This window comes from Thermobia domestica, chromosome 3 (assembly GCF_964235325.1).
Source record: "Thermobia domestica chromosome 3, izTheDome1.hap1.1, whole genome shotgun sequence".
Classification (NCBI taxonomy): Eukaryota; Metazoa; Arthropoda; class Insecta; order Zygentoma; family Lepismatidae; genus Thermobia; species Thermobia domestica.
In genome coordinates, this window is record NC_137456.1 from 322,768,005 (window position 1) to 322,794,435 (window position 26,431).

The 26,431-nt window shown below is 37.5% G+C and overlaps 1 protein-coding gene across 3 annotated transcripts in view; it reads right to left on the reverse strand.

Annotated features, from left to right (window-relative positions):
• LOC145681170 (microtubule-associated protein Jupiter-like) overlaps positions 1 to 26,431 on the reverse strand; it is a 406,534-nt gene that overhangs the window by 335,598 nt on the left and 44,505 nt on the right. For 2 of the 3 annotated variants that reach the window (XM_081752632.1, XM_081752631.1), the window contains exon 2: positions 21,667 to 22,112. The exons of the other annotated variant lie outside the window; for it this stretch is intronic. In XM_081752632.1, the coding sequence (XP_081608758.1) occupies positions 21,667 to 22,034 (368 nt within the window). In that variant the 5' untranslated portion in view covers positions 22,035 to 22,112. The remainder of the gene's footprint in view (positions 1 to 21,666; positions 22,113 to 26,431) is intronic. 3 annotated transcript variants of the gene reach the window in all.

Here is a 26,431-nt window from a genome sequence, read left to right on the forward strand (position 1 = left end):
TTAATATTTTATGCAACCAGTTTCTTTCATATTTAATAAACTTTCTACTTAGTGCAATGTATATGCATTACGCGAGTCAGATTTTGAGCTCCTTCGTAGCTAAGCGGTTAGCGTACGCGCTTTTGGTGTGGGAGACCCAGGTTCGATTCCCGGTGGGAGTTCATGTGGTTCGGATTCCATGTTAATCAGTAGGTTCACGTCTTACATAGCCTCGCTGATGAACGGGACGCTAAACTCTAAATCAACTCGTCAGTTTTTATTATTATTATTATTATTATTATTATTATCACTTGTGTGCGCCTTAGAGGTGCATATACAGTATATACGGAAAGTGAAAGATGCCACCAAAAAGTGCAGAAAGTGCTCAAGTTTAAAAGGCACACAAAACAATATAGTGTGGAGTTCTTGTATACTATTCATTGATGGCGGAAAGGTTTCTTCTTTTCTCCACATCAAAGGATTACACTGAAAAGTTTACAGAAATAAAAATAAGATTTTCATTCTTGCGAATGTTTTCACTGATTTTGCATTGTTAATATTAGTTTTGAAAAATATTAAACATAGTACGTTAAACTTGCAGTTAAACCGAATTTTCCAAGAATTGTGCTATATATTTTAAATTATGCTTTTAAAATGAGTTTCTCCTGGACCCTTGGACAACCACAACCATGTTGAAGGTACCAACCATATGTGTAAATTGCTGTTATGCCTTTTATGCTTTTGGGTTGCCCTAATTATGTCTTACACGATTTTCTCGAAAATCATGGACGAGCTTCTACACTGACATACGAGGTGTGTTCAAAAAGTATCGAACCTTGCTTTTTCCCCCGCGTAAACCAATGAAGCGCGGGAAATTCTTCATTATAGATGCAGAGGAGACACTCATGCGCAATCGTGGATTTTTCTGCCCGCAGAAAGCGTCAGTCGCTGGCAGCAGTGATGCTAGTTTGTGGGAAATTTCCCGCATCGTAGGGAGATTTAGCAAAGAATTTTTTAAGGAGGGAAAAAGGGAGATTTTATGAATATAAGATAAAATGTAGGGAAATTTAGCTTTTTCAACAAATGTCACTAAGCACTGTGGCAGTATGACGAAATACGGTGGCATTCTTTCCAAAATCCCACACACAAATCTTCGAACTTTTCCCTTCCATAAGCCTTCAGCAGCCTGGCTTGAGGATGTCATTATACAAGATAACATTGAAGTAATAATAGAAAATTAAAAGCACAAATGTAGTTGTGAGATATGAACACAGCATAATAATCCATAGATTTGCAATAACGCTCTCTTTAAAAAATAATATATAATGATAACTAAAACTAGGGAAATTTTATCTTAAAAAGGGAATTTTTGAGCACTCCTGAGGGAAAGTTTACCTTCAGGACCTAGCATCACTGGCTGGCAGTCGGCCAACGAGTGAAGACGTGTAGTCAGCGGTCGTCGGATTTAAGTTTTTTGTAAAATGGCAGAAAAACTTGAGAACCGATATTGCATCAAATTTTGCTAAAAGCTTGGCGATATCCAAGCGGAGACCATTCAATCGCATCGGTACATTCAACTTTGAACGAAAATTTGGATGTAAGGAGAGTGTCTGCAAAATCTGATTCAGGCTTGCATCGCCAACCAATATTTCTGTGTTTCGTCAGGCTCCCTACTCACCCGACATGGCTCCGTGTGACTTTTTGGTTATTTCGCAAGCTGAAAATGCCACTAAAAGGAACCTGATTTGAGTTAAGAGAAGACATCATGCGGAATATCACGACACGGTTGCTCACCACTCCAAAAACTACGTTCCAGAAATGTTCCCAACAATGCCAGGAGCGCTGGGAGAAATGTATACATTACCAAGGAGACAACTTTGAAGGGGATTAGTTTCGGACTTCCAAATCACTAAGTGTGTTTTTGCCGACCAAAGGTTCAACACTTTTTGAATATACCTCATATATCAATTTGTTTAGCTCTCTATCGATTCGTATGACTGATCTTTGAACATTTTTTTCCCGCGTTAAACGCTAAAAGTATTGTACAATTTGTTAGTCACTCTTCCATTTAATATTAAACTGTTAATTCAAAGAGATTTCTGGTTATAAGTTGAAATTCCCACCTTGAAAATTTCTTGTTTAACATGTTTAAACCGATACTTGTTTTTCAATAACACCATGAAGTACATCCAATTTGCTCCTGCTAATTTCCATATATTTTCCAGTTGTGTTGATTTGGTGTATACAATTAATGATTTTTGCTTTACAAACTGATAACATGTTTGAACTAAACAATTCGTTTCAATTTGAACAACCAAAGCAGTGAACACCTGGATTAACCTATATGACCCTACCGCATTTACAAACTCTTCTGTGGTTAAAGAACTAGAGAAAAGGGGTACACAGAATTTATTCCATTGGAGGTACCCTGCTGCACTGGTTTTGATATCACAAAAAACAGGAGAGACTGAAAAACAGTAAAATACTTTGACCTCTACGTTCACTGCTATTATCATTACAGCGATGAATACGAGCTATATTTTTGCCAATAATTGCAAGCCTCGTTCTACAAACTCGCATCACCACACAGAGAAATGAATCTTTCACAATTATTATATAGGTTCTAGCAACTTTTTAAAAATTTCTCTTCATTTTTTCTCTCTCTCTCTCTCATATAATTTACGAGAAAGGAGAAAAATGAAAACATGTGGTTTCGGAACCAGAAACGCGCAAAAGAGAAAGATAGAAAAGAAAACCCTTTGCTTAAGTTCACTCAAGCACCACTTACATCTTAACAACCAAGAAAACAGAAGTTGTAACTGCTATTGTTCCTCCCAATTGTAGTGTTTATGGAACTCATTTCTCTAGTAATCACTTTGCTACGTAGACCCCAAGAAGCACGTAATTAGCTTCCTCTAAAGATCACCCACGGCAAAACAGGTTTAATGAGAAGTACATTACTTGCAAGGATTACAATTTTTTGGTTATTTATCATTACGTGATATATTTTGTTACTAATAACGTCCAAAAATTACTTTTCAATGAACCTGTCGTGCACAGTATTTTTGTGTTTCAAGTGCTCTTTAAGAAATAAACATATATTTTCTGAGGTCTTCCTTTCTCTTTACACTAATGAAGCTATCTACCACTATTTCCCAAGGGTTAACTTTCTGTTAGCCATGACTTACCTAAACCATCAAACACGCTTGTGTACAACTAGCGAAGAAGAGCATGAGTATTACATCACAATCTCTCTTTGGAATGAATTTACTTCTGCATACGTTATTGCAGCTTAATGATCCTCACGTTAAAGAGAATCATGTTAAACTGCAAAAAGCTATACTATAAGCAGTGGTGCTATTCACCCGCTTCGCTAGAATCGGTTGTTAGAATGTTTCGAGTTCGCAGAACAGTTTGTTATACCCAGACCTTACAGTAAATTTTACCTAGTTATACCCAGGAACAATATATTTTAGTTTAACTATCTTTGTAGAAATTCTTACAGCTACAGGATTAAACATATGGGGCCTTATGCAGAGTCGTTTTGACGTATGATCAGCGTCATACCAAAGGCTTAACTACTGCAGGAAACACATGTTAGTCGAACCCTTTAGTATGGTACTAATCACGGGTCAGAACGTCTCTGCATAAGGCCCTTGATCTTCAGAACAAGGTATAAGCATTTATTTCTTAATCTCTAATGCTTAGATATCAAAAATGAGGACTGGGTTCACATGAGTGTAGTGGTAAGAGTTATTTATTTGGTCTAGGAATTAATTCGTGCGGGTGGACAAGAGATGGCGCAACGAACGGAGCGTCCCACAGTTCCGTGTATCCACACATGTGTTGCAAACCCCTGTCATCGCGTATCGTTCGTAGTATAGGGCAGTGGATTAAAGCGTCAACAACACCAGTTTGTAGTTAAGTGAACATGGCGCAATTTGTGCCTGATAAAGTGTTTTTGCGGGGTGTCCTGCTGCATTACTTTAACATGCAGAAAGGTGCGACTGAAAGTCATCGTATTTTGGTGGAAGTGTATGGTGACCATGCTCTAGCTGAGCGAACGTGTCAGAAGTGGTTTGCACGGTTTAGAAGTGGTGATTTCGGCTTGCCAGACCAAGAGCGAGCTGGACAGCCAAAAACATTTCAAGACGAAGAATTGACAGCATTGCTCGAGCAGGATTCGTGTCAAACGCAGGAACAACTTGCAGCAGCATTAGGCGTTGATCAAACAACAGTCTCCAAACGCTTGAAAGCCATGGGAATGATTCAAAAGATGTCACATTGGGTTCCACATGAATTGAAAGACAGAGACGTTGAAAGACGAAAAACCATTTGCGAATTGCTGCTTCAACGACAGAGCAGAAAGGGGTTTCTGCATCGAATTATTACGGGTGATGAGAAGTGGATCCATTACGAGAACCCTAAACGAAAAAAGGCCTGGGTGAAACCAGGTGAACCAGGTCCATCACAACCAAAACGAGATATTCACTGTGCAAAGGTTATGCTGTGCATATGGTGGGATATGAAAGGTGTGGTGTACTATGAGCTGCTGCAACCGGGTGAAACTATGAATGGAGAACGTTATCGACGACAATTAATGCGTTTGAAGCAAGCTCTGGCCAGAACACGACCAGAATGGGAGAACAGACATGATAAACTTATTGTTCAACATGATAACGCTCGCCCACATGTCGCAAAACCGGTCAAAACCTATTTAGAAAATGTCGGATGGGAAGTTTTACCCCACCCGCCGTATTCACCAGACGTTGCTCCTTCGGACTACTACTTGTTCGATTGCATGAACAACGATTTGATTGGACAGCGGTTTACTTCTTCAGAAGATATCGAAACATGGGTCTCTGACTGGATCGCTTCCAAGGATGAGGACTTCTTTCGCCACGGAATCCGTACATTGCCTGACAGATGGGCGAAAGTGGTGGCTAGCGATGGACAATATTTTTCTTAAGGTATTTATGTATTTTGTGTTTGTACTACAGCTTCAATGTGTGCGTACCAACCGCACGAATTAATTCCTAGACCAAATATGTTTGAAACACATACATACCATTATCAAAAATTGTTGATCCATTGCTAGATTAAAGTCTTCCAATACTTTGCAATAATTCGTTTCTGAGAGATTCGCAATGCTACCTAATTTCGTCACAATTTTGTCACACAACATATATATATATATATATATATATATATATATATATATATGTGTGTGTGTGTGTGTGTGTGTGTGTGTGTGTATACACAGAACCGGTTGCTAAAAAGTTAGAATAACACCACACCACTGACTAACAAGTATGACTGAACAGGCACCAGCAAAAATGAATATATACCCAATTTAAGTTCCTTGTCAATTGCCATTGGAAAGAATTCCTTTGACGTATAAAGTAATTCTTCTAGTACCTAAAATTGTCTCCTATTCTTGTTCTTCTTTCGATTTTTTTCAAAAACAAAAAAGGGTCAATAAGAAAAGTATGCATCGTAAGTGATCGATGAAGCTCATCCGATTTTGACCAAACTTGATGATCTTGACGAGATAAGTATACATATGAGATATCATGGAACGCAGATCTTTGGTTCCTGAGTTGTAGGCCACCAAATTTAGGTTTGGATTTAGTTAAATTTTTGAAATAATAAAGCATTAGAATTAAGGGTACTGTGTAACCTGAAGGTAAAGAGTAAATTTTTGAAATAATAAAGCATGAGGGTTGAGGGTACTGTTTACCCTGAAGGTAAAGAGTAAATTTTTGTAATAATAAAGCATGAGAATTAAGGGTACTGCGTACCTTGAAGGTAAAGAGTAAATTTTTGAAATAATAAAGCATAAGGGGTTGAGGATACTGCTAATGCATGAAGGTTAAGGGCACTGCTTACACTGATGGTAAACAGTACCTAATGAAGACGGTCGTCCCATATCAAACCTAAAACAAAGCTGAAGGTAATTTTCACAAAATGAAAATAGAAAGAAATGTTTCACCAAAACTTGGCTTGGATCAAAAACGAGCATACAAGCCACTACCACCAGGATGCTGGCGCAAATCCTAAAAGTGACCACGCAAGAGAATTCTCCAATTCAGACACATATGGTGAATTATCTAAATGTGTCTTTGGGAACTGTCAACCGCACCTACTACTACCAATTACTAAATCTTGAAAATATGTTCAAGGCTACTGGTCATTACTATAAAGATATCCATCGACGGGAACGCATGTATAACGTCCAGAAGCCGTGCGAGTGATATCTGAAAACAGTTATGGGTGTACCTTTCCGAATGCAGCAAACCAAGAACAATTATAAAAGAGACAAAGGCAAGAAACGCTCCACAAAGTGAGTCCGAGCATGCAAAGAGGCTTTCCCGAGAGGGTTCATGGTGGTTGCCAGTTACTGTGACAGGAACAACCTGAAGATTCGCAGGGTAAACCGGTAAAGAACTGCAAAATCAAGTTGCAGTGTTACCAGGAGGAGATCTGAAGCCATCTACAAGCAAGAGTTACCAAAAATGTACGGAAACGAGATCAACATAGTCCGCATCCATTAAGACAAAGAAGCTTGATTTCAAGACAGTCCATCGAATTCTACCATGAAATGGGGGAAGGCTATTGGAATACAAGTCATACCTTTCAACGTGATACTTGTGGTCTCTAGCATTGGAAAAAATCGTAAGTCTAGCATTGGAAAAAATCAGTGCGAGAACTGTGAATAAATGCTTCTACCTGGCGTCATGGATTTTCTAAGTACTTGATAAGTACGCGGAACAGTCTGTACGGAAAAGTAACTTTATTTATTTATTGACAACTTCTTTTATGCGGCGAGGTATTGCCTTCGCAGTTTTCTCCAAGCACTTCTAAGTACAGCCTGTTTTTTTTTTTTTTTTTTTTTTTTAATACACAAAATACAAACTTCCAATTTAGGTTATCGGGGCCGCAGTGGCAGAGCGTTCACCTATGGCGCACGGGGCCCCTGGTTCGATCCCAGCTCGCGCCAAGTGGACTTTGTAGTGGACAAACACCGTATGTGTGGGTTTTCTCAGGGATCTCTCGTTTCATCCCACCATTTCCTTCATTTCTCATCACCACCCGTCTCCTTTAGCCTATCCGGCATAACCTTGGGACGTAAACCTGAAAGATTTCATTTCATTTTTCCAATTTACGTTATTTTACCGTACATATTCTTCATATACAAAAGGTGATATTAAGTAAGAAGAAATTGATAACTTCTAAATGGATAGCTTCTATAACAGAAAATACAAATTAAGAGATGGAAGAAACAGAACAGCGCTTTAATAGAATTTGTCATGGAACGTAGTGTTATTTGTTAAGTTCTTTTGGTTGGCTAGGATGATAGGTGGATAGTACATAGTTGAACCTCGCGAATCTCTTGGGAGGCTTCTTTTCTGCAGCAATGAACCTTCGACCTTTTTGAACCACAAGAGTCAGTTAATAAGCAGATCTTCTGCGTGTTTATTATGTTGGCTCTTCGCTTCCAGAAAAAAGTAGGAAATGCAAGTTCCTTTTACTTTAAGCTTGAACATCATGTGCTAACTAAATTGAACTTAATCATTTCTTAGCGTAGACGAGTTTCTTGTTTAACAGATAGGTCACATCTGCACTTCTTTCACACGGGAGTTTAAATGCAAAACGCCTACGTCTAGTAAACAAGAATGCGGGCAAGAATGCTTCCGAACCGCTATATGCAATTTTCACTGAAATTTACGTATTATCTTGTATAAAATAAAATGTAGTCTGAACTAATGTAAAAATTAATTTTACGGGAATATAACATGGAAGAACAATGTTCAACGAACTAAAGTAAGTTTAAAATGGAATAAATAGACAATTATATTGCCTGAAAATCTATTTAAAAATGGAAATTTACACGAAACTAAAACAATATCAATAGTTTGTAATAATTAAAGTCGATTATATGAAAGAAGACGATTCTGTATTTTTTTTTTTTTTCAAAATAGAACTCCTCCTGGGACAAATGGTTGGTGTTTTCGTCTCTGATGCGACAAACTCATGTTCAATTCCAGATTTCCTTCTTCCTAGTCTAATGGTTAGTGACTGCTTCTCTAATGCACGAAGTTACAGGTTTAATTTCCAGTGCGATAGCCTGAAAAGCACTAGTGAATCCATTTTAAACTGTAGGTCTCGTCCAATATAGCCTCGCTGCTCACAAAGGACATAAACAGAAATAGAATCCACTAACCATCTATTCCCGGTGGAAATATAGTGTGTTCATAAAAATACGATTATATTTTAAAGTGGTATGTACGATAATCGCTTTGAATAATCGCATTTAAATGAAATTGGTCACATTTGAAAGGAAAACCCAAATTTTTTTACTATACCTCATAGACATTGAATGTGGGTCCCACGAGTGGCGATGCAGACATCAAGACGATAATCCCAATCACGCTACACACGCTCCAACATATCTGATGAAATGGACCGGATGGCAGCAGATACGAACTTGCTTCTTGCAGGTTTTGAGGCAATGGGGATACGAAGACACAATCCTTTACGTAAACCCATAAAAAGAAGTCACTGATCGGCAAGTCAGGCAATCTCGGCGGCCACTTGTCAAAGACATTATCATTTCCGGCATGTCCAACATATCTTCCTACAAGCCGCTCATTCAGATGTTCCCGTACATGTAAATGCCAGTGAGGAGGTGCTCCATCTTGTTGAAAATTAGTTACCCTTCTTCTAATTCTTCCAATTAAGGAAATAACCAATTTGTAACCTCCAGCAGAAACAGCAACTGCCTGCTAAATATCCAACAATGGAGTCATATTGATTATTCACAAAGTAAGCATGAGTGAACTTACTTTTTATGTGTTTGATCTCGTCCATTATTAACATTGTTGGCATGCACAAAAAATATCTGAGTTTTTCTTTCAAAATGTGACCAATTTCATTTAAATACGATTATCTAAAGCGATGTAATACCATTTTAAAGTACGATAGGCTAGTATTTTTATGAACACGCTGAATTTCTTCGGACCTCATGTTAAACTGTAGTTAATATCTTGAATAGCATCGGTGCTCAAACGGAAAGTTGTTAGTTCTCTGCATCTGTTTAGTCCCCTCTACATACTTTTAGAACTTAATTATTCTATGTAAACACAACCAACAAAAAAGTTTCCCACCGTAGAGAGCACCTAATACCGAGTACCATCGTCACTCGGCTAAACAACTGCCCTGACTATGTTTAGACCTAACTCCACGATGTCTTGCAGATGCGATGAGAACCCACTCGCTCATTAGTAGACCCATTGTTCGAACAAAGTAAGTTAGACCCACATATTTCCAACTAGATCTAAATCTGGAGACTTTGTTAGCCAGATCACGTGCGACCGGGTGATGAACACTACGAAAACAGCAGTTATCTTACTGGAAGTGACCACTACATGTGAAACTTGAAGATGTTGCAGAAATGCCATCGTTACTACTTATGACTTTCAGACAAATACGGTAAACAAGCACCTCGCCCGTAAAACATCTTAAATGGAGGCAAACAATTTGAAACAGGCTGCTTATGCAGATAAAAGCAAAGAGGGGTATGGAAATTTGATTATCATTTAGACTACTGCGGTACAAAAAGGGTTTAAAGGATAGATTTGTGAAAATCTCTGAATGTGAATCTTTTTTTTTTTTTTTTAAATGGTATTCGTTACAGTAATCACAGGTAACTTGTCTTTTTGTAGCTTGATTTAAAAAAAATAATACTTTTTTCAATCCATAGCCCAGTGGTTCCTAAGTAGTGTATCGTGCAATTTCATAGGGTGTGTCGTGAAATTTTAGAATTTAGAAACCATAAACCACTTAATAATTATTTAAAATCCCTTTTGAGACATACTGTGCCAGTTAATGCCTGCAACGGCAGCAACAACACCCAATACTACGTACATAGTCACTACTTCTAATTTTAAAAAACTATAATTTATATTAACTTAAAAAAAAAAGCGTATCAGAATGTGAGCGTACAGTAAAATATGTCGTCAGTCGGAAAAACGTTGGGAACCATTACCATTGCTCATCTGACTTATCCTGTGGTACAAAGGTAACATCCTCATCCAAGTTCCCTTCGAATTACACCTTTGTCTTGTTTCATTGTAATGCTTACTGCCATAGCATGGTTTGTAACACTGCTTTTCATAAACTGTGAATACAGCTAATGGGAAATGGGTTGTCGATCTTCAAGCGAGAGCGCATTGTTCGTTGTGCTTGTTGCACGTGGCGTCACGGATAAGAGATGAAGCTGGGCTTCTGGACCAGAAGGAACCACCGTGACAAAGGGAAGGCCGATCCAAGGAATGTGCAAGCAGAATAAAAAGCAACAGAAGGCCACCAACGTTCCCATCACGTTTCTAATAGAAGAAAACGAACAAAAAAAGGAATCAACATTTTGAGTGTTAAACCAGCGTACAGAGGTTTTTCACCCTACTGATTCCTTTCAAAGCCTTTAAATATTTCAGATAAATAGTTTTTTATTTATTTTTTTTTTAAATCTACATTGTTATTAGCGTTTAACGACAAAAAATCCAAATAATGACATATACCAATCAATGGATCTACTCAGCTGAACAAAATACGGATGAGTGCAAGTCCCGGTGTGAAGCTTTCGAAAAATCGAATTTGTAAACCTAAAAAAATATGCGGTACGATTACGACCCACATATTAATATTTAAATATATACTAATCATAATCGTGTTTTTCATTATGATGCAACAAGACGACACTATACAATATGAGAGGGTCGCGGTGGCTCAGTGGTAGAGCGTTCACCTTTGGTGCATGAGGGTCCTTGTTTCGATCTCAGCTCGTGCCAAGTGAGTTTTGTGGTGGACAAACACCGTGTGCGTGGGTTTTCTCGGGGTTGTCCCGTTTCCTCCCACTTTCTTCATTCCACCATTTCGTTCATTTCTCATCACCGTTAACTTTAGTCTGGTCGGATAACGCTTGGACGTAAAAGTTAAAAGATTTCATTTCACTATACAGTATGGTTGATGAGACAATCCAATAACCATGACAAACTTTTTAACTTTAACTTTTATTTAACATTGTTCACAACATCAAGGTCAACAAAATGACATATTTCAGGGTGAATTTCTTTCAATAGTTTCCGAGAAAATTCAGATGAACGAAATTCTAAATATCACTCATTACCACTTATATTTAATCCTACTGAAAGAAACGTGTAGATTGTTTATTATTTCCTGTATATACATAAAAACATATTATACCTGTTAATTACTAAACTGTATTGTATTGTATTGTTTTTTTTTTTTTTTTCTAACGGTGACATATACTTCTACGAGCGACATACACGAGGTGCTATCAACAAGTTTCGAGACTAGTTCTGCAACACCCCAACAGATGGCAGGGCCAGGCTATATGCACAAACACAGAGAGCAATGGCCTTCAAAAGCCAGTGTGTCAAGAGACATTGTCCTGTGTATATCGGGAGTTGTGTAGCTCATGTTATTCTGGGACCATGTCCGTTACTATGTCTGTAATTTCATCATGGACAGCAAAGTTAGAACGAGCGAAAGTGAAATTCTGTGAAACTGGGCAAATCCGCCACACAGACACTTGACATGATTCGGCAAGTGTACGGCGATGGTAGAATTGAGAACAGGTAGAGTATTTTGTTTATAACGATTATGCAAAGGGAGACGGTGATGAGGAGATGGATAATATGGTGGAATGAAGAAAGTGGGAGCAAACGAGAAAACCCATGCACACGGTGTTTGTCTACACAAAGCCCATTAAAAAAACTCCACGCACTACAAGTGAGTGCTCTACAACTGACTCATAGCATAAACAAGTGTTAGAAGTGTACGAGTAGTCATAGATCTCTGCAAAACCATCAACTACGCCACCGATGATGACTGCCTGTTACCAGTCTTTATCAATGGAGGTTTTCTGTCTGCTCCTTGTTCTCACCCATTTGCCTTATTATGGAGAGGAGGATATCTGTAGCCATAAAGCATCTTCCTAAAGTGACGTACGAGGAGCATCGTGAAAGTAAGTTCTGATAGACTGTAAAATGAAAGACAAACATTAGAACAAAACATTATTCGACCACTCAGTATTTCACGTCTCTTGTCCTGGATCGCACTCCGTAGTTGTCGCAGTGTCACAATATCGTTCCGCAATGTAAGAAATGAAATGAAATCTTTAGTTTTACGTCCCCCGGTTATGCCGGTTAGGCTAAAGGAGACGGTAATGATGAGAAATGAATGAAATGGTGTAATGAAGAAGTGGGAGGAAATGGAAGAACCCCGAGAAAAACTACGAGCACGGTGTTTGTCCACCACAAAGTCCACACGGCGCGAGCTGGGATCGAGCCAGAGACCCCAAGCATCGGAGGTGAACGCTCTACCACTGAGCCACCGCGCCCCCACCCGCAATGTAAGAGTTGGACCCACCCGCAATGCAAGAGTTGGGTGAGGTAGACACCCTGTCGGTTCCAGAAGAACACGTACAACACTTCTTGGGTAGATCGTATTTGGTCACTTAGGATACCCATGTGTAATCCTGGTGACGATGAGATCGACTAACTGTCCACCTTTTTGATGGTAACGTAACAGGAAGCTCAAAGGGAATAGTAGACGCTTCTTATGCTCCCGTATCAGCTGTTTTCGAACCTATCGTGCACACAACTTGCAAAACTGCAGTTGTTGGGAGGCGATCTTATGCAGCAGGAAACGAGAGAACAGCAAAAAGTGACATGACAGATCAAAAATTATGAACCGCCAGTTCTTCAAAATTGATTGTTGCGCACACTTTTCACCAATCCAGGTGCAAGCATGGGCAATCGGATACATTGCAGTCTGCTGTAAATTGTTCTTCACTCATGACATCTTGTCCATACACTTCAACAACTGCCGGTGGATCATTGATGCCGACAACTTCGAAGCGTAGAGAAACATGACTACAGTGCGTACCTTGCACTTAGCGAGAGATTATGCGCGCAGCCAGGCTTATCGTACTACAGTTCTCTGATCAATGACTCCACAGAACTGCGCTAGCGCCAGCTTATGGTGATATGTCCGTACTCTATTTCTGTGCAAGCGCTCGTGCCAACTTATTCCTTTCGGAACTTACTTTCTAAATGCGTCTCGTATTTACAAGAGGTAACTTATGGTATTCTGTGACGGTTCTGGCAACCTGATATTAATGAAAATCAGAGTGCTCTGTACTGACGTATATAAATGACTATCTGAAGCCGTAATTACACAGAGCTGCAACACTAACCTGTTCCCTCCCTCCCTCCCTATAGGGAGGTTCTCAACCTATTCCTGTACTCCAGCTCTTAATTTCAGTTTACCATTGCCCTTATTGACCTGGGTCTGATTCCGGTGGGAACTATAAAATATTTTCGTTCTACTCTTGTTCCAATGCGACATTGAGGTTAATCCAGCCTCTTCAAAATGCGCACCTGGAGACGTAAGGAAGCCGGAAAGTGGAGCTATCACCTATATTAGTACCCATGTGAAGAACGTCTGACTGATTTACCTCCACACACAAGCCCTTGGGTCTTTATGGTACGCCTGAAAGAGAAGAAATTCCAATATTTACCCGTCCCTTTTTAAACCACAGGAAAACGAAATGGCCACTTACCCTACCAATAGACGGAGCTATGGGGGGACATAGGGGGCATTGCCCCCAATTTTTTGACAAAAAATAAAAATGCTACCTATAAGATCCTTCAATTCTCATTTGTACTTACCGTGTCGCCCCAGGAGACAATTCCTAACTCCGCCCATAACCCTACCTTATTGGTTTAGTGATCCCGCCTAATTGCGTTAGGCAAATTCCTCAAACACACAATTTATCTTGTTTTGTCCCCCCCCCCCCAAAAGAAGAACTTCGTTGAACAAAATTTCTTGCATTGCCAAAATCGAAATATCGGTTTCGATTTACAATGAAACTAGTTCCAATTCCTTCGGCCAAACCGGATTTTGGCTGGTCGGTGTTCTGGTGAGAGGCCAATGATGAGATTCGTCGTGTATAGGGCGTGTTTACATCACGATGAATGAATTTTAACAATAGTTCCTAAGTTTCAAGCAAACAATTACTTTAAGGGTGTCACACTTTAAAATAGAGAAGAAGTGTGCACCATCACAATAAAAAAAAATAATAATAATAAATACTAAAATGCTAGAAATTGACGACTGAGTGAATACAACCTTCGTGAGTCATTATTTTTTCCAAGAAACAATTTTCAGAATGTAATGCTACGACTGGTACTGTTCGTTTCTCAGGAAAGTACTTGTTTCCACGTACACTTAACAGAGAAGAACCAGTTAACATTATTACCATATCAAAAAAACTTGCCAACAGACAACACAACAGCTTGTCATGCATGTTCATCAGCAGAACACAATTCCCATCCACTACACACTGCTTATAGAAATAACAAAATGCAAACGAAAGCATCAACAAAATTGGGTTATTGTTCTGGACCAAACCACACCGGCTATCGATAAATCTGTAATAACATTGAAACAAAGTGAAAAAGACGACGAGATGGGCCACAAATCTGCAAATCTGCAAAGGGAATGGTTATGTTCCGCAATATTCTACCAGGTTAACAGTGTTGCCAACCCAATATATAAATTGAACTACGTCAGGTTATTACGAATTTTAAATCTACATATTAAACGAAAACTTACACTATACCTATTATTCAGTGTTATAAACCAAAGACGCTACAATATCACAAAAAAAAAAAAAAAAAAAAAAAATTCGAAGGACCTACAACAGTGATAGCTCAAGTGACAGAAACGGGACAATGCACATCCAAAGAATTTCAGTATCGATGACCATGGTATGACGCACATGTCCGGCAAAAATAGCTCTTGTATTTGGAGAGGGTGCTGTGTGAGTTAGAGGTCTGCACGGGCTTGGGCCTACAAAGCATATATCACTTCGTGCCTGGGCCGTGAATTTTTAAATATGCAAACATATTCTCGGGCCTATCTTTGTACGAGGGTTACTACGAAAGTTTTGAGATGTGAAATAACTTACATACTTAAAATCAATTTAACACTTACATTTTATCAAAATATTCACCATTACACTGTACACACTTTTGCATCCTCGAAAACCACTTTTGGAAGCAGTGTTGCCAGTCTTTTTCTTCAAGTATTGAAAGTTCATTCTCGTAAGCCACTACAGCTTCTTCAGGGCTGCAAAATCTCTTCCCACGCATGCGATCTTTAATCACACGGGGCCAGGTTAGGGCTATACGGCGGATGAGTCATAAGTTTGACCTCCGTAGATTCTAAAAACTGAATTGTGATGTTAGCCGCGTGTGCGGACGCGTTCTCATGATGAAGCAGGATCCCACGCAATCCAGTTCTTGGACGCCGTTCCCAAAGCTTCTAGAACACTTTTGTTAGGCAAACAGTGGTGTACCACTGAGCAGTAACAGTCCTTTGTTTTTCAAGTGGAACAGTTGCGACCATCTTCTTCCCCACACTTCGCGGTCACTTCACTTTCGTGGGTGGATTTTCGTCTGGAAAGATCCAAACTGTAGACTGACGTTTATTTTCAGGGTCAAATTGAATATATCCAAGTCTCATCACCAGTAACAATGTCAGAGACGCGTCGAGAAATGCCTCCATCAAATCTTGCAAGCATTTCTTCACACCATTCCAACGCATACGCTTCTGCTGTTCAGTCAAAGTGTGACGCACCCAACGAGATGAAACCTTCCTGAGCCGAAGATGATCATGAAGAATTTTTGTTACTGCTGGCGATTCAATGTTCACTGTAAATTCAATGTCCTTGAAAGTTGTTCGAGGATTTTCTCGAATCATTTGTTCCACAGCGGCAATGTTTTCATCTGACACAGCTGTTGCCGGACATCCAGCTCTCTCTTCATCTTTAAGCGATGTCCGGCCTCGTCTGAATTCACCAAACCCCCGAAAAATTGTAGCACGGGAAGGAGCAAGGTCCCCAAATGCCCCCTGCAAACGGTCAAGGTTTTGTGTCTCGTTCAAACCACTTTTGAAATCGTAAGGGATCATTGCCCGAAAATGTTCCCTTTCGAGATCCATTCTAGACATCCGAATACTGCTCACGTCAACGAACAAGTGAAGGCGATACGGCCACGCCGATAAGCGAGGCGAGTTGAAACTTGCTTCGTTTCTTTGCTCTGGATACCACTACCGAACGCAACGGTTGGAATGCAAATACTATGCCACAACAATGCGTATCTCAAAACTTTCGTAGTGACCTTCGTAAATATACTGTACAACGATATATTTACACCGTTCTTTCTGGAGAACTTTAATAGCACAACTGTAAAATTAACCTCTAATTGCTGTAAATAAAAATACAATTTTGCGTTAATTATTGTTTCTGTAATTCGGGCTTGTTTCGGGCTCATTTGATTATCATACGAGTTCGGGCCGGGCTCAGGCCTAAATGCTAAAACATTTCGGACTCGGGTCGGGCCTCACATTACAAATTCACGGGCCGGGCCGGGCCGGGCTAAAAATTCCGGCCCGTGCAGACCTCTAGTGTGAGTTGCGGTGGGGATAAAGGGGCGAAGGAGGTATCGATTTATAGAGATATATGTGCCATTTTCCGTGGTCTCAATGGCGTGGCGCGGTGAGTATCGTACATTTGTTGTGGAGTAGATTCGTAATTGTGGTTCTATGATTACTACACAGCGGGCATTTCACATTCAGTTCGCAAATTACAGCAAACAGGTTGTGGACTGATAATGCGAGAGGATGGAATCATGTCGGTCAAGTCCGAACCGAATGCGAAATGACCCTTAAGTAGTAATCACAGAACCACCATTATTCAATATACTTCTCAACAACAACAGCACGATGTTTACCGCGCCACGCCATTGCGACTACTGAAAATGACACGTAGGCCTATACTGCCATCGATTGATACTCTCCTCGCCGCACAACTCACACAGCGCCCTCTTCAAATACAGGAAGTCTTTTTGCCGGACTCTGTATTTCGAATAAACAGGAACAAAGTTCCTATTGAAAATTTCTCTTTCAAAAGGCTATATTTGGAAAACTCAAATCCTTTCGAAAACATATCTTTCAAAGACTTTGTACTCATAACACAGAGTAAGATGTTTTAACTCTTACTTTACATATGACTTGATCAGGGGGGTAAAAGTAAGGAAGAACGCGGGGCAATGTCGTCCTCCGACTTCCAGAAAATATGTGTGGTGTCCCCACTTTCTAAAAAATACAATGTCCAAAGACAGACACGGGGAGGGCGTGACGTAATACGTCCCCCTACCTTTCCAGATCCACTTTTACCCCTGGTTTTGATCGAGACAAACATTGCCTTATTTATACGCTTTTATAGCTTTTAAAAAATCGTCGATAAACACACATTGTCTACTATAATTGTTAACGCTCCCTCCGAAAACTCACTAAAAGAGAAAATGCGCACGATATACAACGGAATGCACTTTTTATTATTTGGTTTTTCACATTTAGCAATGAACGAAGCTCCTACTTTGTTCCGTCAGAAAATAAACGAACGCGTTTTTCCTGTGTACTAGTATTGACAATAGCCTCTCCTAACATTGGGAACTTCTGGGGTGACACCTTAAGATCGCTAAAAATCTACAGAACAATTACGGCACATAGTGGACATTTTTGCAACATAAAAGAAAAACTCGAGAATGTACGCTCATCTCTGCACGATTCACGGTTTTTAAGTTTCGCAAAGTTTTTGCTTTCTAATGTTAAGACTCTTAAGTTTCGACAGAATACTCACTCATAAGAAAGGTTCACACGAATTTTAAACCGAATCGCGCAGACAATGAATTGTGGAATGTGTTGGAGAAACTAGTGGATGAAATGGAACGAAAAGCATTAGTGAAACATAACGAAACAAAAAAGTTTGTCACACTCAGTGTTCCTAGAAACTAGTAATTTTTTTTTCGATATATCATTTCAAGACAAATTGACAATGCAAATAGTCAAGAGTTTTTGCTGTGAAATTTCATTCTCCGGTTTCTCCAGCTATGATAATGCAATACGATTGAACGATTTCTCTCTTTTACGAAATCAAGGACATAGCTAATGTTTTTGAAAACATACATTTTATTATTGCAATGTTTTTTTACTAGATTCCTTTTATGTTCGTTTGTCAGAGACAAATCTTGGAACTTAAAATTCTCGCACATCCATACCAACCAGAACTCTGAATTTTTGTATAGAGACGTAAACCAATGACATTAACTTATATTTTCACATACGCTTCGCTCTAGCTCAGCGATTCCCAACAGCTGTGTAACGAAATTTTAAAATTTAAAAATTTTATGCTGTACATGAGGCCTATAAGTCTAGACTCGGGATGGGGAACACTTTATTAATGCCACATTAAGACTGATTTACCAAGGCCGCATAAGACAGTTTTGAATACACTTTTTTTTTTGTTATTTTACAGTTGTTTTATTAATTTAATTTAAACGACTCGCTGAACACAACAGTAAGTTTAGTGTAAAAATTATTAACGTAGCCAAAGGGATAGTTGGCGAAACTCTTACACGTTAATTTTTACAATAAACTAGCTTAACCTGCGCTCTCTACACTGCGCATCATTCACATATGAGCATGAATCTCTGTTATTCCTCACATCTGTACATGTCCCTTTACAGACACAAGTGAAAGACGTCTTGATAAAAATTGGCAAGATATACCATAAAGGGGAGATTTTGTTGATTACTGTTTTCAATATCTTGCACCGTTTGCAAGATTTGAGCCTACTTCCGGTTGGAGTTTTTAATTCACGTATGATCAGAGTTTTCTTTCTTCTTGCATGCAGCATGTAATAAGCAAATACATTACACACACAATTAATTACAATGTCAGTGATATATGGTGTTCATTGGGCAAAACACTCCAAAAATATAAAGATTAAACTTACTGTTAGAGTGGAGAAATGGTTATCCTTCGTTTTTCATTATCATTTGGCCATGAAACAAACGTCTGAAAGGTTTGCAACCCCTGTATACAATTATGTGGTGTTGGAATGTATAATGTGTAGGATATGATCCTTTAGTTTTATTTTTTTTTCAACACTTCCAGTGTACCCCTAAAAATGTAATAAAGAAATAATGGCCATGTTTTTTTTTAAATATTGAATTAGAACTGGACAATCTTCACAAAATTTGCAATCGATCAGTGAAAACATCATCTTTCTAGAGCCTGTAGTTTCCGAGATCTCATTGTCGAAAGGATTGGCCACAAACATATAAACGCCCACAAACGTATAATTTAAAAGAACTCCAAAGATGGCAGCACAATTCATTTGCATTGATTTTGGAAAAGGCTTATTAGAATACAAAGGCTTTGAACAATAATTTTAAAAAAATAAACTTTATATGAAAAAGGTCTACTCAATTTATTTAAAGTACAGATAGTTTAAAACATTTGTTTCTGTTAAACAAGAAATCACAAATAACCGTAAATCATAGGTTACATGTTGGAGCTCAGGCGCTTTTGATGGTATTGTAGCATTTTAATAGATATATGTATTGTTTTGTTCAGCGAGTAGTTTTAATCAAATTTACGTATACTAAAAGCAACGCTTGGACAACTGAAAACATTATAGTTTTCAGTTATATAGTTACGTTATTAATTTACGTGAAAATAAATAACATTATCTATATATTAAAACGCTAGATTTATGTGTCTGCGGTAAAGGAAAGTTTATATGTTTGTGGCCAATCCTTTCGACAATGAGATCTCGAAAATCATAAATGGTAGAAACGTGCCATTTTCGCTGATCGATTCCAAATTTTGTGTAATTTGCCGGTTCTCATTCAAATTCTCATTTAAAAAAGTCTATATTTTCCTATTCCACATTTTAGGCGTCGTTTTGACCCTAATAGTTTAATATTGTCTCTAGGACGTTAAGATTGATATTGTGAAAGGCAACTAGTAGAGGAAAAACGTATAGTACGTTGATGGACATTTCAGGTGTTTTGCTTTAATCTGAATGACAAAATCGATTGCAACCTGGCCACTTCGAAGGCTTATGGACCCAGAATGAGGCGTACTCGGATACAGAATTATAAGAAAAAAATATTAGCATTTGATATCATCTATTTCTTGTCCAAGTTTGCCACAAACTCACCCCAACATTTTATATATTAAAATACTACATTTACATGTTCGTCTAACGCAATTCAATCCCGTTTAGAGCCTTCCTGTCCTTTACTTATGTTCCTAAAGGGATTTGTACAGATATAGTGCGAAGTGGGAAGGAGATTTCACGCTTAATTAGAACTGTGCGCTGTGTAAAAAGCGCAGGTTCAGCTAGTAACCTATTAAAAAAATAAAGTAAGAAAATTTATCATTCATTTCATTTCACTCATTTCACCTAATGACTTCTCTAAGATTGCTTTTGTTGAGACGGCATCAAACTATCAATTTCTAGCATGGACGCTTTAAGCCTCGATTGATCTTCAAGGTGCACATACGAGATTTCAGTTCTCAAAGTGATCTTTTTTTTTTTTTTCGTATATTTCAGCGTTTCCCAGCCGGTGTGCCGCGAGGAAATAGAAATAAAATTATTAATTCATGGCAATCAAATTGCAAAACATAGGGGAAAATGTATATTTGTATTTCACATTACTATGTGCCTCTACTATGAATCTGCAATTTTAATATTCATACTTGGTTACTTTTCTGTACATTTTAAAGTTGAAAGAAGTATTTGTTATCATTCTTATGACCATTATTGCTTCTTTATTGTTGCAGACTGTTCCGTAATATCACTCAATCTTTTCGACAAAGCAAACATGCATACAAATGTGTTTTAAAAGTAAAAGAGATTTGTTTGTTCGTTCGTTATTTAGTGATCTTCCTTCTTAGTGAAAGGTTGGATACAGTTTTCGAAAAATAAAGTGTATTTTTAAAGACCTCAGTCTTATATCTCATTGCAAGTGTTTTCTATTTTTAAATTAGAATGAAAAATAAGCATAGTAATTTACCAAAAACCAGTCATCAAGCTTTCTTCTCTGTGAGGAGATCAGCAATCACAGAAATAAATTACCACGGTATTTTATATTTATAAATAATATGAATAATAATATCTACATGAGTGTGCTGCGAGAATTCAAGTTACACTGTAATGTGCCGCAAGTTGAAAAAGGTTGGGAAACGCTGGTATATTTCATATTTCTTACATAAATTAATTAAGAATTTTTCGCAATAGTCTCAGAATGCTGCATTAAAAGACTCAACGTAATAGATAGCGAGGAACTCTTTTCAATCCATACAGAATCTCAAGAGTCAAAAAACCATTAGCACAACTGACCACAGGCCAAAACAAATCTAACACTGCAAACTTCATTGAATTCTTATTATGGCGTGTAAGATTTGCAGAACTGAATTTTTCTATCGGAAAAAGAAACACAATATTGGAACAAGTATTATCATTACTAAAATTTTACGAAGTGCTTTCCTAAGTACTATTATGTGTTTGCTGCCCATTGTTAATGATCAAAGCATAATAAAATCTGACTTACTACTTTCTAACTACCTAACTACAGTTTCGATAAAGCCAGAAATATAGTTAGTATCCTACAATGAATCAAGCGAATACAACGAAACTATTTCGTTTTTTACTTCTACGATGCCTCTAACAACTGTCATCACCTCTTTCCTTTGCGCTTCTCTGGAGTGGCGTAGGGCCAGCCAGGAGTCTTTGGTTCATACACTGGAACACTACCGGTGGAAGGACATTCTGCCAATCTATTAGATGGAGAAGGGCTATTTGTGATTTTACCTGTGACTTCACGTTTATTTCGAAATCTGCTAAGGTCTCTAATCTCCTCTGTACTTTCATTTTTCTTCGAATCCTTTTTGATTATACTAGTGTCATCATCATCATCTTTGCTCTCCAAGTTCAAATTCTGAATGTTTTCCCGCAACTGCTCTTCGTTAATCTCAGTTTCATTCTCACCTCTACCCTCTTCAAACACTTTATCCACTTTTTCTTTGTCCACTGAAGATTTATCTTCCATATTAAGCGTGAATAACCACAACTGCCTTTGGATCACAAAATTTTACACAAACACCCACGTTTATTCAATTAAACCACGCTGGAGGAAGAACAAAATTTCTACATATTAGAATACCAGTATACATATGCATACAGAAAGTTATACTGTGTGGATTTAAGGTTGAGCTTATATTGAGCGAAGGTAATGACCTAAATACACGGCTGCTGTAGATTTCAACTTTATTCACTATGTTCGCAACAAAGGGCAGCAGTGATATGAACTACGCCAACAGTGCATCTACGTCAACCATATCTATAGTGCGTCCAGTAAGAGAATGTGTCTGACAGCTCGCAGTGACATTGCCACTACTCGCGTGTCAAGGTTTTTTTCCGGTGCAACTGTAGTGGCAATTTAATTAATGGTATAAGACAGAGTGATCGTGGTTGGTAAAGTAGGGGCTGCAATGTCCCACCCCATGTGGTAAGAAACGTCAGAGACCATCTCTTGTTGGCCGTGCTATAGTGCCGCACAAACTCAACCTTAACACCAAACGTACAAAGCATTAAGCTAAATTTAACGTTTATGGAATATTTATATCACAATTAGGGAGGAAACTAGGTTGATTTAACAACTTTCTTGATTTCTAAGTTTCGATTAAATCCTTCCTGGACACACTAGATCACAGATGTCTTTAAAGAAAGTGGCAGGAAAGAAGTTTGGAAATGAAAACGTCATCACTTGCGGAGTGTGCTTCAAAAGTATTATGTGCTATTATCTATAGCACATAATCATATTACGTATCATATTATATTATGTATATATACTAAAGTACATTCAGCAGCAAAATTATTTTCTGTCACAGTTTTAAAAAATTCAAGAACATCTGGATGAATTAACTAAAAGTTATTGAAAGCTGTAGTCATTGAATAATTCGTTCCGAAGTTGCTGTCAAATATTCATTGCTATTTCTGATAAAGGCACGTATAATGAGTGAAGTAAAAAGTTTACCACATATTCATTACACTATGTAGAATTTACCGCGAGTACAAAATTGTACAGTCTCTATGACCTTAATAAATAAGTATGAAGCCTTGACCCGAGATGCAATCAGAACATCTATACGTCATGACATCGAGCCAAACAATCGCTGGATATTACTGCCTCTGATGCTTGTAGAGTTCACACTATCTGCTGAAGGATAGCAACGAACAAGATATTAATCAATCATGTTGCATACATGTTTGATGGATAAAACCGTAAAGACCAGGAAAGCAACAATACCCATTGTTTCTCAAAGAAGTGTTGCACATTCCGGGATAAATGTAACAGTGCATAGCTCTGCTAAAATATGGTGTCCGAAAATATTTGCTGGAAGTATGTGACCTCGACTTCTAGAACTTTTATAATATAGCTGTAACTGCTGAAGTTACCACACTCTCAGTATGTTGCAGCCGAAATCGCCTGTTGTATCTATAGTTAAAAAAAAAAAAAAAACGTACAGTTTTTCTCTCAATAAAAAAGTGAATTTTTCACGTTTCTAAAAGATTTTTTAAAGTACAATTTTTCTTTTCAAATAACGCTGAGCCTAAACATTATTTGAAGGTTGGCTGGAAGAGTAGAAAGTACTACATCCTAACTACATAATTCACAGTACAGTGAAACCCATTATACACACGAAACATATACTTTATGATAGTTGTCTCAATTTCGAAGTTGTTAACGGAGAAAAACTGTTCAGGTGGTTACCGACTTTTGCTGACGGTTGTACAAAGTAAGCAAAATGTAACTAGATATATAGATATTAATCACTGTTACAATGAGTTCATATTTTTCGGTTTTTATGAGTGAAGTACTGTGACTCAGTTGCAGAGAACTCACTTTTGATAGTGTAAAGGGTGCCACTTACGTTCGATCCCAAACTTTGTGAATTTATGGTAAGACAGTCGATTTCTCAGGATTCTCCATTTGCTTCTTTCTATTCAATCCATTAATCCTTGCATCACTGCACTTATTATAGATCTCTCTGTATCTCCTAAGCAACGATCTTCATTTTACTGGATTTTGGTTTTATTTAGTTTTTTTTTCTTCCAATGTGTCTTTGTAATTCATGTAATAGGATTCTTTCAGTTCCTCTCTATTCAAATGAGTCAAATGCTTGAATGCAGTTTCACGATATTCATTTGAATAGCAAAAATCGACAAACTGCTACCATCAGATACACCATAATTTCAACTGTTAAAACATTAAATATCAATTACACGCTTCTCTGTTAAAATAAGAAAAAATAGTAGTATCTTCCGTTAATCATTCACTTTCTACTATTACTTAAGCACTCGCAAATCAACAGAAACAAAGAAAATATAATGAAAAATCGGAGAATAATAAGTAATCTATTTAAATAAAAATTGTGTTACTATTGTGGGCTGAATTTGAATTTAAACGGCATAGGAAGTGTCACTGTTCATCTTAGCGACCCCGAAAACTATGGATTCGGCACTAATATCGGTTATTTCCGATCATCTCCCCCTATCCCCTAAGTAGCACCATCAAAGTGAAAAGATAAAAAACAATTTCAAGCCCGAAACTCAACTATGTTGAAAATTTGATCGAGATCAGTTGAGTGGTTCAAGAGTTATTAAGTCACAAACCTAATCACTTTCATTTTTATTTATTTATATAGACAGATAGATAGATAACGCATAGCCCTACTTGTACACTCATGTCCAAAATGATTGTCGCATATCTATGTCCTCTTGTAAGAATATAACTTGATACTGATTCTGCAGGGTACTTTTAATACTCATACTGTGTGTATAATCAGGAAATGTAGATTTGTGATAAATTTCATAGGAAAAGAATTATAAATACGAAAATTAGAATGAGTAAAACAAAATGTTGCTAAATGGACAAGAAAATTTTATTTTCGTTTTACTGTTCTTATTTACTGCTCTTTTGACATGAAATTTGCCACATACGTGTATTTGCCTATTATACACATATACTAACATTATAAGAAATACCGGGAGAATTCTTTATCAAATTATATTCCTACAACAACATATTTATAAACATGCGACAATAATTTTGGACATGAGTGTACGTAACTTTCAAGAGCAATATCAGTCTGCGTTCCAGATCCTTTCTTCACGTGATTGATGAATCTTTGCAAACAACAACAATAGAACACGATACAAGGAGACAGCATGTTAGTTTAAGAGAAAAGTCGGATTATATTCTATGTAATTTACCCTTTGTTATCCAAATTAAAGCGCGCACTGGCTTATTTTTTCCTCCTTGTTCTAAGGTAGATACAACCTTCGAAAGTTCAGGAATGTAACTTTCAATGCTCTGGGAAAAAAACAGCTGCTTTTCAAATTATCAACAAAACTTTCATATTATTTAATGTGGCTTTCTCCTATACCCATTATTTATTTATAAAGAAAAGCTACTGGCTACGTCCTAGGTTAATGTTACAGCTAATATTACATTCCACGTTAGAATATTTCTGCTTGGGAATAGAAGTTCAGTCAACCACACGCGAGAACAAATGATTAACAATTCATGGGAAATAACCCACATTGAAACTCGGACAAACCTTGTCAGAACTGACCTTGCATATGCGTACGGGATATTTATAATATGTATTTCTTCTTGCGCTTTCGATCTAATTGACATAACCTAACTATTCTTCATAATGCACCCTTTCCACTAAATCAATATAATGTAGAACACATGTATGTTATTAAAAACAATATTGCTATTTCTCAATTGTAGTATTATATACATTACAGTTAGGAATGATGACCCTAAGTTACGGTCTGGGCATAGAAATTTTAGTTGTATCATAAATTAGTTCTCACGACTACATTTATAATACTAGCATTATTTTGTTTTTGTACACGTTCTAGTTACACAAAGCTTGTTTTCTTCTAAAATTTCTTTCGGTAATATCTTTCTAAGGAATCAACACAGTGATCAAGATTTTTTTTTTTTCAAAAGATCCAATATATTTTAATCAAAAATTTTCTTGTAAGCCCTTTATCTGGAGAACTAAATAATTATTATAGTCTAGCCAAACCCAAACTATCACTTAACTCAGTATGATGTGTTTATTCCATAAAAAATACGAAAACTCGATTTAGGGGCCGTTCAAAAAATTTGTCGCCCCTGGTCCAAAAACTAATTATTGGGCAACAAAAATTTTATTGTAGACCTTATATCTGGAGAACTAAATTATTATAGTCTAGCCAAACCCAAACTATCACTTAACTCAGTATGATATGCTTATTCCGTTAAAAAAAAAAAAAAAAAACTCGATTTAGGGGTCGTTCAAATATTTTGTGGCCCTTAATTAAAAACTAATTATTGGTCAAGATCGCAATCTTTTTATCCATTTTTTTTGATCATTCCTAAAATTC